Source organism: Protopterus annectens, chromosome 1.part2 (assembly GCF_019279795.1).
Source record: "Protopterus annectens isolate FY-2018-M chromosome 1.part2, PAN1.0, whole genome shotgun sequence".
Classification (NCBI taxonomy): Eukaryota; Metazoa; Chordata; order Ceratodontiformes; family Protopteridae; genus Protopterus; species Protopterus annectens.
In genome coordinates this window covers 354,016,232-354,031,383 of record NC_056727.1, presented here as the reverse complement: position 1 = coordinate 354,031,383, position 15,152 = coordinate 354,016,232, and the positions used below count along the sequence as shown (strand labels likewise).

At 37.9% G+C, this 15,152-nt stretch overlaps 1 protein-coding gene across 2 annotated transcripts in view; it reads left to right on the top strand.

Annotated features, from left to right (window-relative positions):
- Positions 1–8,178, top strand: part of LOC122789123 (GDNF-inducible zinc finger protein 1-like) — a 399,580-nt gene extending 391,402 nt beyond the window's left edge. For both annotated transcript variants that reach the window (XM_044056351.1, XM_044056342.1), the window contains one exon: positions 6,735–8,178. In XM_044056351.1, the coding sequence (XP_043912286.1) occupies positions 6,735–6,920 (186 nt within the window). In that variant the 3' untranslated portion in view covers positions 6,921–8,178. The remainder of the gene's footprint in view (positions 1–6,734) is intronic.
- The last annotated feature ends 6,974 nt before the right edge of the window (positions 8,179–15,152 follow it).

Genomic DNA, 15,152 nt, shown 5'->3' with positions numbered 1-15,152 from the left:
AAATGAGATGGTAAATTCTCCTTTGGGTAGATTTAGTTTTTGGCCCTTCTGCTGCAGAGGTGATCAAAAAGTGTACTGAAAAGGAGTAAGCTGATACAGGGAATTTCTAAGATTTTTTAACCCTCCTTTTCCAAGATTTTCAAGGCACTCTCTAACTCTTCATACAGTTTTGGTAAGAAACAAAATAATCAGTCTCAATAAAATACAGGGAAACAGACATTTAATAAGAAACCTCAAGGGTGTTCCAAGAATAATTCTGGAGTCTCTCAAAGCCAAGGACAGTTCAATAAATCAGAATGACCATTTAAGAGACGTTTCCCTCCTCCAAGCCTGGCACCCCCCTTTTCTTCCATTTTTCTCTTTGGTAAATGGGCTGTGAAGATCCATTCATCAAGGTTTGCTGATGACAGTGGATGGAAACTCCTCATCCTCCAGAGCAGACTCTCTTGTTTCTACCTATTCTTCATCACATGCTGTCCCAAGGAGTCATAGAACCTATACCCCTTTCCCAGGTGAGAACAAGTTTTTATTCAAGGATGTTTAGTGCCAGAGAAAGAAAATGCTTGGAGACCAGTTCTGGATCTTTCTTTCTAAAAGCTACTTGTGATAGTGCCCATATTCAAAATGCTGTCACTTCAAAATCTGTTACCTTTTCTTCCTCATTCAAGTTTTCTTGTAACATTAGATTCAAAATATGCTTATCACATAGCTATTCACCAAGACTTCAGGCATTTCTTAAAGTTCTGTGTGACTGGATCACATTATTGGTTCTCTGCCTTACCCTTTGAACTATCCACTGCTCCAAGAATGATCACAAAGTATTTAGCTCAAGGTATAGCTCATTGCAGTTTACATGATATCTGCATTTTTCCTTATTTAGACAACTTGCCTATCTTTGCAGAGTCCTTTTCAAAGTGTCCGGAATCTCTCTCGTGGGTGAGAGATCTCTTTCACAAGCTGGATGTCCAAGAGAACATTCAAAAGTCTTTATTGACTCCTCCCCACAGGATTGTGTTTCTGAAATGTCAACTAGACACCACAGTTCAGAGAGATTTTCTTCCACATAAAAAATAAACCAATTTCTAGATGCATTTCTAAGGTTTTCTACTCAAGACTTCAGTCACTGGGATGGATTACCTCATGATTTTGGGATTCATGGCTTCTATGATTCTCATGATAATGCTGTCAGGACTGTACATAAGAAAGATACAATGGTATCTTAAGTCTTTTTGGTCTCTGCATCATTGTCTTTTCAGGTCCCAGTGCTGGGGTTTGTCAGAAGGGAAATAATTTGGTGGAGACAACAGATGTCCCTAAATCCAAGTCTCCCCATTCTCCCTTCCTGTTCCAAAGCAGTCAGTCAACAAAGACACCTTGAACTTTACTGGGGACCAGTTTCAGGAGGTATAAAAGTGCAGGGTTTATGGGACACCAGGGACAAAACCCAAGGACATAAATATAAAAGATATCCTTGTCGTGTTCAAGGCACTCAACTCTGAAGCTTCTTTGTTGTCCTGGACCTCTTCAGTTTGTTACAGAAAATACCTTAGTCATGTGGTACATCAACAAGCAAGGGGGAACCAGGTGATAACCCCTCTGCAGACTAGTCATTTTAGGTTGGGTTATACCTTCACAGCACAATATCACTCTACAGGCATCCTACATTCCACAAGAGTAGAATTGCATGGCAGATAAGCTGAGCAGAACAAGGACAGACTCTCATAAATGGAAACTAGATCAGGGGGTCCCAAGATTTGATTCACCTTTGGGGAGTTCAAGTAGACCTTCTTGCCTCCACTCTGAACAATCAGCTGGAAAGATTCAGCTGCAGGACTCCTTGCAAGAAGGAGTGTTCCTGTATGCTTTTCACCCTTTCCACTAACATCCATGGTACTTCTGAAGATTCAGAAGGAATCCCCCAAGATAACTGGGTTGACTCCCTTCTGGCCCGAGTTACTGTGGTTCTCCCTCCTTTTGGAAGTGGCTATGGGCAATTAACACAAGCTTCCTCACAGACTGGATCTATTCACAAAAGAACGGGGGTGTTTCATATATCCAGACATCAGTCAACTTTAATTGACTGCCTGGATGATATGTAATTAGTTCTCTTCAGGCACCTGTTTGCTGAGGATGTACAGTAGATACTAATAAAGGCAAGAAAGCCTGCTTGTAGAATGTCATTTGTTAGCAAATAGAAAAGGTTTTCCAGTTGGTGCCAACGATACAACCAGCAACCATTCAGGGCTGATTGTTCTCTGGTTTTACAATATTTGTGTGAGTTACTGTCCTGTGGCCTTTCTTACTCCTGTATCAAGGTTCATTTATCAGCCATTTCAGCATGTCTGCCCATCCATCCTCTTCTTTTAATATATTCTCATGTAAAAATGTTTTTTTTGACAGGAATTTTGTATAAGACGCCTCCAAGGAAACAGATGGCCCCTCGTTGGGATCTTAATTTTGTGTTAAAAACCTAACACTTACTCCGTTTGAACCATCTAAGCTGGTTGATTTTAAGTTCTTAATGGAAAACAAGTTTTATCGATTGCCCTGACCTTCAAGAAGGGTATCTGAGTTGCAAGCAGTTATGGTGAGTCAACCCTACCTCATTTTCCCACAGGAACATGGTTTCTTTAAGAACTAATCATTCTTTTATGCCTAAAGTGGTATATGAATTTACTTTAAGCCAAACTAGCCATCCCCATTTTCTTTCCTGAACCTAAAATTGTGGGAGATAGGATGCTTAATACCTTGGATGTCTATAGACAACACATATGTTATCTTGACAGAATTAAGTCTTTCAGATCTCCAGATCAATTGTTCATTTTTTGCGAAGGTAAGAAGAAGGAATAACCTTTATCAAAGCAGTCTTTCCAAATGGTTTTCTAAGGTTATTACCTTTTGCTATACTCACCACAACAAAATTTCCAGGCAGGATCAAGGCCCACTCTACCAGGGCCATGGCTTCATCTATGACTTGGAAAAGGTAGGTTCTAGAAGTATTCTGAAGCAGCAACCTGATCCTCTGTATGCACTCTTACGAAGCATTGTAAGCATGATTCTTTCTCTAGGTCTAGATCAGGCTTTGCTAAAACCATTATCCAGGGGTTTCTGGTCTCTTCTTCCAACTCCTAAAATTTGTAAGCTATGATCATGTACCCATATAGCTTAGTCTTCTGAAGCAGTATTCAATATGAAGAACATAGTACAATTGTGTAAATACACTTACCATAACAATAGATGTTCAAATGATCACTGCAGATCTGTTCCTCCATCCCCCTGGTTTCTTAGTCTGCTGTTTATGCCAGGGTGTGGTCATTTTTTTTTTGTTCTTCCTAGCATTGTCCTTTCAGATCTTGGCCTCCCTGTCTTGTTGGAAAGAAAGCTCAAACTGCCATTAAGTTTAGGTGCATGGAAGGTGTCCTAAAGCTTTGGAAACTGTCAGCTGTTATATCCTTGGCAGGATATAACCCATATAGCTTAGGCTAAGTGCAGCAGTGATCAACTGAAAATGTTCTGTTATGATAAATTTACTTACAGAACTATAATCTCTTGATTTTGCAAAAGAGTATATACTAGTGGCAAAAGGGTAAACTTGCTGTTTAAGGGGATGTTTATGCCTATATAGTCATTGTGTGACATCACAGCATGCATCTTTTTGTAAGTGCAAATTGTCTCCAAGTCCAGGAACATCCAGGAAAAGATGTTAAATGCTGATTGATGGAGATGAGACACATTCATTGGATTCTTCAAAGAGAGGCCCTTTGTAGATCAGTTGATATGTTAACATGTCTGTTAGTTTTCTTTGAAGGCCACCCACTTGAATATTTTCTCCTTATGTCTGGATCTGGGATATTAATAAGATTGGAAATCCTGATTCTTAGCTGTTTTATTAAGTTCTCTACTCTTTATACTCCAGTTGTTAGTCACACCACTCTGCAGAACTAGTAATCAAAATGCCCTCATACAGTCTCAGAAGTCAGTTACTCTGTGGGCCAAATGTCCAAACTCCCTTAACAAAACTGCACTGCACTATACCAGCCACTGTTTGCCTCTGCTAACCTCCACTCCATCAGCTTAAAGGATATCCCAGCATACACCAGGTTGAGACAATAATTTAAAGTATACCTAGGGGAAGTAAAGTCAGTGTAAACATCGTTACTCTGACCAAATAAGGTAACACCTCCTCCAGCTCTCCAGCTCTTTCCGTATATCTCCCGTTGTTAGTTGCCCCTACACAGGCAGGCATGCATACAGACTTGGTATAAAACTTATATATATATATATATATATATATATATATATATATATATATATATATATATAAAATACTTGGGGTAATGAGGTATAAAATACCTTGGTGCTGGCAAGACTATACAACTCACCTGGAGCTTTCATGACAAAATGTAAAATGTGAAAGATGTGTTTTAAACTGAAGAAGAAAAATGGCATGCCCCCCCCCCCCTGCAGCCTAATTGTGGTACTAAATGTAATCAGTCTGCTTTTGAATTGCTCCACTGTATGGTAGGTTTGGTATTGAAAAACCTGCTTATTCAAGTGGTGCCACAGTTACAGAGCAAGGTGGAGTATGGTCACTGCTAAAAGTGTTAAGTTCACATTTTTAAATACAGAACATTCAGCATCACTGTTCAATTCTACCATGTTTGTGTGGTGACTCAGTCCATGAGATGCTGCCTGCACAGTTACTTGTGTGGAGCAGGACACCAGTGATGCAAGACCCATAGCTTAGCATGTATTCCTTGAACTCATCACTTTGCTTCCATATCCACAGTGAAGACAACTAAAGGTTCCTACCAAAGACCTTGGCTCCCAAATGGGACCTACGTTTTTCTCTTAGAACATTTAGCAGAATATTTTCTTTTTGTGTCTAGTATAGTTTATCCCATTAAAACCTATGTTGTAAAAGGTACATCATCTGGTGGCAATCATCTCAGACAGAACTTTCAGTAGTTATTTATTTGGGGGCTTAAGTGGCCTTTAATGTAGTGCCTAGGATCATGTCAGATAATTGTCTTGAAAAAAGTATTAATTTTCCATTCTTATGTCCTTATTCATGGGAAACAGGGTCACATATTATTTAAAATGGTTATAGAATGCATTTGTGTGTGTTACCTGAAACAGTAACATTAAGATTTCAGGATATTGTATCATCCTTTGTTTCTTTTTCACCATGTTTGGAGTATTGTTGAGGAAGCAAACCACTTCCTATAGTTTGTTACCAGAAACAAAGATGTCAGAAAGTTGTGCCATCCTTTGTTTCCTTTGCACCAGACTTGGAACTGTGCTGTGTAACAAACCATTTCCGCCTGGATCACTAGTTAAAAGATTTTTCTCCTGTTTTGTGAGTAATTCAGAGATCAGACAGGGCTAATTTTACAAGAAATCTAGTGTCATCATCATTCTAAAAGGCTCTGTTTTACTGTTTATAATAGAACGGTGTAGTCACATGTCGGCACCTTTAGAAAGTATTCCTACTGGCTTTGTGTTTTCAAGGCTGTAGGCAGTTCTCTATGCCACATATAGCTTGGTTATTTACTCTACCAGATACTGAGAAAATAAAAATATGGGCAGTGACATTATAACACATTGTATGAGGTACTCACCTTAAGAGTAGATGATTAAAATGTATACATCTGTGCAGTGACCCCCCCCCCCCCCACACACACACACACACACACACTTCCATGCCATTCTCTTCATTATTTTATGGATAGGATTGGTGTTGTCTTGGAGATTAGAATGTGTTACACTGAAGGTGATCAGCCCTTGGCATTATAAAATGTGTTCAGCTAAAGGCATTCATTCTTTTTTTGTCTTGTGTTCAGCACCCACTCCAGAATAGCAAATTTTGACCCTTTTCTAGGAAACAGATGTAATTGCAAGTAGACAGTGTGATGGCACAGTTAACCGAATGGTATCTGAAACCTTACAGTTTTCTTTTGTATGTGGTCAGCCATCATAACAATATCGTTTACATATGTAACACTCTAATGTTGGGAAACTAACTGATGGCTATAAAGTTGTAGTACTAGTTATACTGACTTGTGACCATAGAGGTCTGGCTCTGTTAATGAAGTCTGGTGTTGGCCATCATGATTGTTTTCTTCCTAAAGATTTGACCTCTTAGTATGTCAGTGAAAATTGGAAACGTGATGTTGATTCACTTCTCCTGACTCTGTAATATAACTATCTGTGCTGCTGGCTTTAATGAGTCTTTCAAAGGTAGATTACACATATCATCTGCAGTCTTAAAAGCAAACTTTATTGGGAGTCAAAGTGCTGTTTGACATTTAGTGAAACTATATTGGAGCATACCCTAGGGTCTGACTTCCAAATATGGCATTCTCAGCACTGGGGGCTGAACTAATCATTTATACATTACATAAGCAGCAAGTTCTAGTCCACCGTGATGAGTCCCTGGGGGAAAACTGGACAAGCAGACTGCTCAGAGTCTGTTATAAAACCCATTGATGTAGTTTAAAAACATGAAAAGCGTGATTAAGGTGAATACCTCATACAGTTGAACTGTCAAGAAGGGTGTATAACTGATGGCTGCCAACATCTGAGAAAGTCAAGACATTAGTGGTGAATGGATCTGTCCTTTGTGCTGAATATTAATGCAGGTGCACAACCTCCTTATAGGAGCTTATAATTATAAAACAGTCAGACAAGCAGTAAACTGACAGTTTAACATTTTTTTTCTGATATTATTTTAGGTCCATGATAGGAATGCACATTGGAGAACTTACTTAATCGATCTTACTACCAAAAAGGACCATAACTGGTCCAAGATTGAAACGTTATCAGATGTATGTTCTCAAGATGATCCTCCTCCTCCTCCAGACATCTGGACAAATGACAGTGATAAGCAGTTTAAAACTGAAGGAAATGACAACAGATAATTAAGAAAATTTGCCCTCTGGTGCTGGTTTGAAAGACGATGATTAATAATAGCTTGCTGTTTTACTGTATGAGTTGCACTTCATTGATCTTCTGAAAAGAGCTGCATGTCATAAACTTTCAGTTTATAGACGGTGATATGCAGCAGCCATCTCAGTCACTTAAATTGTGTTGTCACTGGATCAGTCTTTACTGTTAAACACTGGGCTAACATATGCATACGTGTCTAAAGTACGAGTTTGAGTACAATTTTATCTATTTGGCAATAGTCATTGCACCGAGTCTTGGAACAGATTGTGATGTCATTAAGGGCAAGCTGTAGTTAACAGAATATAACTTCTGATTTGATGTTAGTAAATACTTGATTTTCATCAGGTAATCGCAGTCTGTCTTGAATTTATATTTCAGGTCTTTTCTCAGAATTTCTTGAGACCTGTAAACAAGCTCAGTTTACACAGTTTGTACAGCTGAGTTGTACAATTAATAACTAAATTCGCTGTCACTAATGCACACACTTTATAATAATCTCTTCACAAACATTCTACTTTAGTACAATTTTCCTTTATGCTGTGAATGAATTAATAAAACCTTATTCAGAGTATTTTTTTTTTTATAATTACTTTAGAATCATAGTTCCTCATTTTTGTTTCTGTAGAGTACATATCTTCTGTGTAATTAAACAGTGTTTATATTTATATTTATTTTTAAGTATTGTTACATTAATATTTGAGTTATGTATCTTATTTGTTACCAGCCTAGAAATGAACAAGTATTAATAACTAGCAGTTAAGGAAATCAGCAGACAGGCACACACAGCAACATAGTTTGACGATGGTAGCTTATTTCTAGGCTATTAAAGTATGTCTTTGTAGGAATTATGTAGCATATAAAAAAACAGGTGTCTAGCTGCTTTTTCTGTATGGAAAGTATGTATCATACTGAAAATCATGTACAGTAGAGTTTCGATTATCCGAACATCAAACGTTGGTTATCAAAACCAGCCTTCCAAAGTTTTCAGGTAGGAAAAATCATAAAGTCTGAATATGTAAACATTATACGTATTTGCTTGAGCATGCTTTTTGAGCTTGTAGCCAGCTAGTGTGTGAAAAGTATTCTTTTTTATTGTCCATTGGAGTCGCTGAATGGTTGAAAGGTGTATTCCTGTATCTAGAAAAAAAAACAAGATTTTATACATTTTTTTAATCCAGTTCAATTATATGTTTGATTATTCGAACAATTTGATTATCTGAACTGCCCTAGGTCCCAATTAGTTCAGATAATTGACTCTCAATTGTACTTAGTTTCTTTTTTTTTTTTTTTTTAGAAAGTGTAACAAATACCAAGTTCTACTAAATGAAGTGGGAAATTCAGGATTGTAAGAAATTTTAGAAGTCTTTGATTTTCTCTGTTTTGTGTTTGCTTATTGTCTCTGATGAAGCAACTGACATCTATTATAATCTCATAGTAAAATTTTAAAAGAAAAATATTGAGCTAAGTATTGGTGAGAGTTTGTAAAATGTAACAAGTGTACACTAATGACGCTTTAAACAGTACATTCTGCCTCTGCAAGTTACATGAAAGCTATTGGTGGCTAAATTTATTGTGCTTACCAAGTGGTAAGTGACACCATATTTAGTATATTTAATTTAAGATAATTCTGTTAAACTGTAATGCCACATGTTAAAGGGAGTCTGTTCTGCTGTATGCAGAAGCCTGGGAGTTTTTCTTGATTCCATAAAATGCTACAGCTAACAGTGCCTGTAAAACTGTCCCATGTTTCCACACTTTGCTTTAATCAGAAAGCAGACCTTCATAAATACATAGTATTTAGAGCAAAATGTAAACAACTAAGCACTTATAATATCTTTAATGCATTTGTTGTGGCTGCACACTGTTTACTTTTAAATTATATTAAGGCAACAGCATTTTACCCTTAAAAAATAAGACAACTTCACATTTGTTTCTGGTTTGAAATTTGTTGTACAGTATATCTGTATACACTAACAGCAATTACTCTTCTGTATTTATATATTATGATTATTTTGATGTGTAAATATTATCCTGCCATTTTTTACTTTTCTAGAACCTAAAGTCCAATTAAGCACTTGTATTAATTATAACTGTGGTAAGTAAAATGTGTGTGCATTATGTACGAATGTATGTAGGTCTTGTGTGTGTGCCTGTATTATACAAGTTGATTACACATGAATTTACATACCTCCACTTATGGCAGATTGCTTCCTTGCCACAATATATCGATTCTATGTAGTCACAGAATTTCTTTTGATATATATTAAGTGACAGCATCATTTGTGGAAATTACATTGCAAAGTTGTTTGTATTAAACACATTGTTACAGTATTCAGAACTGTCATAGACTTGTTAGTATACCATTTACATACTACATAATTTGGAATATAGCATTCACTTCTCAACATGTCTGTGTTTTGTAGTCTGATAAAATAAAATTAATTTACTTGTAGCACTCAATAGTGTGTGAAAAGTATTTGCAAAATGTTTCAAAATCCCTGTCCAGATTTTTGTGGTCTTATCCACAGCAGAGTATTTCTTGCTTTTGTATCCTATAAAATTTCATTGACCATGGTAGAAATGAGTAACTATGCAGCAGTGTATTTTTAAGACCAGTCTGTGTGCCAAATACAAAATGGATCAGCAGGTAGTATGATTATCTTTTAAGTACATTACTTTTTTTATTGTCTCAAGTTATTTTGCAAAATATGAATCCCTTTTTAAGCACACTTTTATTTGCAAATTTTATATCATATCTCTGAGTGGAAGACATATTATTAAAACGTGGGTACACAGTCTAGTACAGTCAATCATTTTTACTCTGTTACCGTACTGATATATTTTATTTCAGAGAGGTCTTTTACAAGCAGTGATGTAAGATGCCCATTGAGGCATCATATCCAATGGTGGGATGGGATGGGGGGGTTCTTTAGTAATGTGATATTGGGGAATGTCTTCTAACTGCTATTAGTTACATTTCATGCACATCAGTTAAAAGGAGATCTCACCTATGATCTTTTTATTTCTTGCTGATTCACATCATGTAGTGATTAATTCAGCCATTGTTAGTGTACTTTGAGCTTTTTTTTTTTCGGCATGAAGTGAAAAGGCTCAAAACATACACCATGAATTCGCAAGTATCAGAAGTAAGTGTTCAGAGGATACAAAACTGATACCACCAACACCTCGGAAACATGCACACACACATCATTGCTTTTGCAAAGACACTTCTACATGTGTGCCAGAAGATGCAGAAGGCACTAAGTAACTCAAAAAAGGGCACATTTTTAGACTTTTTTTCTACCTTGTACTTTGATAAAACCATGTGTGTAAGTGTATGTAAATATATATATATATATATATATATATATATATATATATATATATATATGTATGTATGTATATGAGTCTACTTTAGTAGACCGAAATACCACGTACCTGAAACCCAGATAATTGAGACAAAAAGGCCGACAGCACGAGAACACCAAAATTCTGAAATGTCGACTTACCACTCTAGGTAAGTAAATGCTTGGCCATCCTTAAAAACAAAACCAAACAAAAGCAAATCCACCAATGTGGGGGGCTTTGCCCCCCACCCCCCAGCTAAATATACTAACTTCAAGATCGCACTGCCACAGGGTAGCCAAGCATTTACTTACCTGAAGTGGTGAGTCGGTGTTCCAGGACGGCGGAGTTCTCATGCTGTCGGCCCTTTCGACTCTATCTAACTTTTCAGGTAAGTAGTATTTATTTTGGTTTACGGAAGTAGACCCATATATATATATATATATATATATATATATATATATATATATATATATATATATGATATGAGCTGTGTATATACATTTGGAGTTGGATTAAATGCAATTCCACAGAAATTTAATGTAGAATTACAAATTAAGCTCTATCTTTCTTTAACCTGTTTCAAGTCTGAGAGAGAGAAACTTTCTCATGAATGCATGGACTTTAAGTGTGCTATTAACATTGATGGCCTGTGTGCCAGGAACGTGGATTACAAGAGGAAAGGGAAGGGAATAAGACACATCATTACAAAAGTATCCTGGCTTCTGTGTGGTATGTAGGCATAGCAGTACTCAATGTACACAGGGTTGAAGAATTGCCATTGCTGAATAGCAGAGACTCTGTGGTTTCAGTCTATTTCTGGCCATAGTAGTGGCAGCCTAGTAGATAAATTATATTGTGAATTTGGTAACAGCCAAGCTATATAGCAGCTCACCTCTTAATTTGAACCCACAGTTTCAGTGGCCTGAAAGCATAGAATTGTAGCCATAGCATGTTACAACTCCCCAAAATATTTTTTTCTGGTGATATATATATATATATATATATATGTGTGTGTGTGTGTGTATGTGTGTATAATATTTACTTCTGAAATGATCAGAACTTAGCACATACATATACACACACACACACACATATATATATATATATATATATATATATATATATATATATATATATATATATATATATATATATGTATTTATATATATATATATATATATCTTATGCCTTTTTGCATGTTCTTTTTAATATATTGAAATTTTGTATTCCGACCACAGGTGGCAGTGTGTCAAAAGTAGGGAGTTATATTGCAGTATTTAAACAGGATGTGTTGAATGTGTTTATTTCCTGTTCTGAGGAAGTTTGTGAGGAGTCACTGATGAAAAGCTGAACAGAGACTTTGTGGCTTAAATAAATGTTGAGTACAAGTTTACGTACTTGGTTTGGACATTTTTTATGGATTTTCGAATCTGGTGTGCAGATCCCTGGCTCCTTCTTGTGTAGCAGTTGGTTTTGTCTTTTTATCGTTGAGATGGTTTTCGTTGTTCAGATGCCATGTCGATCGATCGCTGCACCAGTATTTACACCTTCTTCACCATCGGCACAAGCTGGAGATTTAACCTTACTTATAAATCTTTTGACCCAAAAGGTTGAGTCATTATCCAAATGGATGGATGGCCTTATGGGAACCTCTCAGTCCTTGGTGGGCCTTTCTTCAACTCCCACACAGTCACTTGTCAAGGAGTTGGATGGGCTGCAACAATCGCAGGCTGTAATATCAGACTTTGGGGGAAGTAACGCTATTGTTATGCCACCATCACAGCAGAGAACAGCCCAAATGGATTCTTGTGCTTTGGGGAATACACTGAGATCTGGCCAGAATGCCCAGGGGTGATGGCCCCATTGAACGTCAGTAATCTTAATGGAGTGGATCAAGGTATTTCACAGCCAGTTCTAAATAATTGGTTGAAGCGCCTTTTTTGCTTCCATAATACTTCTAGAGACTCTGTTTTTGAACAGAGTAGTTCGGGGAGTATTGAATTACCTCAGAAATTAAATCTGTTCGATCAAAAATTAAGTTAAAGTTACAGTAAGAGGTTGCCTATTTTGGAGAATGTCAGCTTTCCAAAATAGTACCCAAAGGGCTCCATTCATGGCAGTATCCTACGAGCCTGGAGGAAGGCTCAGCCTTCCATAAAGATTTAATTTCTCTCTTTGATAAGCATGGGTTTGAGCTCTTAAATGTAATCTGCCATCATTACTAGGAGGCAGTCACCTCTCTTTCAGAGGAGCTAACTATTTTAGATGAAGCCATCAGGAAGGACATTAATTTTTCTAGATACAGATTTGATTACGATCGGATCTACACTAGTATAGACCAGCATGTTTCCAAAATAACTGCTAACAAAGTTAAAAAGTTGCAAAGGGACATTAAAGCTTATAAGGTGGGCTTAGCATATCCCAAGCCTCCTAAGTCCCAAGGCAATTATTTGGGTACATTAGCTCGGCATTCAAATGATCGGAATGTAACTGAAAAAGTTAGAGCTGATATGGTTAATAATGGCCATGATGGGGGCCCTTCAGATGACCCCACTGAATATAATTCAGTTCGAAGGAGTGACCAGATAGCTTCACTTAATAAATCGACTAATCCTCCTTTGGAAGGTGTGGGCTGAAATTTTTGGAACCCAGCCTCATCACCCCAACCATCTCTGGGAGGAACTGACTAGGATACAGACTGGTCCTTCTAAATCGGGGCAGTCTTCCTTCGAGTTAATATTCAACACCGGAAGGGATTTTAAGATATATAATTTTTCCGGGTTTTCTTTTCCTCCACCTCTGGTCGATCTTCTGGCTAAAGGCCTATCATTCGTACTGGCCCGCAGGGCCAATTTGGCTAACACGTTGGTTGACCTAAAATTGTTTACCAGGAAACTGAATTTACATCTCCTACTAGGGGACCAGTGTTCTTCTCTTCTCCAAAGGCTTTTTCCATTCCCAGCACCTTTAATCCACCCCTGCTCCCTTCAGTCAACGTCTTTGATCAGCTGTGTGACCTGGACATTCATGTTTCCCTCAAAACCAAGAAGAATGTTGGCTTCAATACTACCAAGGAGGAATTAGCATTGCTCGAACTGTTATGTCACTCAGGGGTCAGAGTGATGCAGCCGGACAAAGGGGGAGGTCTGGTACCTATGGATGTGGAGGATTATATTAAGAGAATGGAAGCTATTCTGGCCTCTGAGACGTATGATGAGGTATCTAAAAACGAGTTGAACATCAACATATCATGTGTCCGTTCTTATTACGATGACATGTTTATTAATGGGGTGATAGATTTGGACGTGTTCAATTATATTTCTATATCCAACCCCAAGATTCCAGCTCTATTTGGTAACCCTGAGATCCATAAGAATATGCTGGATCCTCCCATGCGCCCGTTGGTCAACGCTAGGGGGAGTATGATGTATGCTGGAGCCAAGGTTGTGGACACTATCTTGAAAAAGTATGCCATCAGTGAGGAGCACATCTCAAATGATTCTTGGTCTTTTCTAGGCAAAGTGAACCAGATTCCATTCAAAACCGAGAATCACTTCCTCACTATTGATGTGATAGACTTGTATTCTTCTATCCCCCATTCAGTAGCACTGGAATGGATTCAGGCAATTTTGATTTCAAAACAAGCTCCTGCCAAAGACATTTTGATGGTCAGAGAACTCTTAGACATAGTTCTTACATGCAATTATTTCTCCTTCAACAACCGATGGTTCCATCAAAGGATAGGGGTGCCCATGGGGTCCCCTTGTGGGGCCAGCGTAGCAAACTTGGTGATGGAATTCTGGGAGAAAGAGTTTGTCTTTCCTAACCCATTATTTAAAGAGAAATTCCTATTGTATACCTGATTTTTGGATGATATTTTCATCATCCTCAAAGGGGGGAGGGAAGTAGCAGACTCCATCCTGGAATGCTTTAATACATCTACTGAATTCCTTAGGTTCACCTCTAACTTTTCCATGGAGAAAATTGCTTATTTGGACGTTGATCTGTCTAAGGATAACTACAGGGATTGCTATAAGGCCAACATCCATCGCAAACCTACTTTTTCAAACTCATATTTGCACTTTGAAAGCAACCACCCCTTTCATCAGAAGAGGTCGATAGTCAAGGGCCAACTGGTCCGGGCGGCCAGGATGGAAACACGGGACAGTGATTTCTTAAAGGAATGTGAGTTTATCAGAGACCTCTTTTTGAATAGGGGTTATCCTGGCCATCTGATTTCAGACCTCTGTAATGAGGTAAGTCACAAGAGGGAGAATGGGATATATCTCCCCATTTTGGGCAGTCTATTGCAGATCAAGGTGTGCTGGTTGATGATACTCGGATTAGATCTACTTATGCCTGTAGCTTCATCACTACTTAGTTTGGATGTGGGGGCTATCGCTTCTATTATGAAGAATTGATGTTTACTTACACCAGACAATCAAGGTCCTTCAGCTTTAGGGCTAAATCCTCAAGTCATTTACAAGAGAGGTTCCAACTTAAAAAACATCCTTGAAAGGAAACCTAGACCTACTCAGGCACTCTCGGGCATGTTCAAATGCAACATGTGCAGATACTGCCAATACGTGAAAGCTGGAACTTATTTTGCGATCAGAGAGAGAGAGAAAGTACAAGATCCAGGGGAGGTTCAACTGTGCCAGCACACATGTGGTTTACCTGGCCCAGTGTTCTCATGTCCTGCTTTCTATATAGGGAAAACTGACCGGAAACTGCATGAGCGCCTATATGAACATCTATATGCCATCAAGAAAGAAAAAATGGCTAATGCACTTGTTAAACACATTAGCGAGTGCCCGGGGCATGGGTTTAGCTTTACAGTGATTGATCAGATTGTG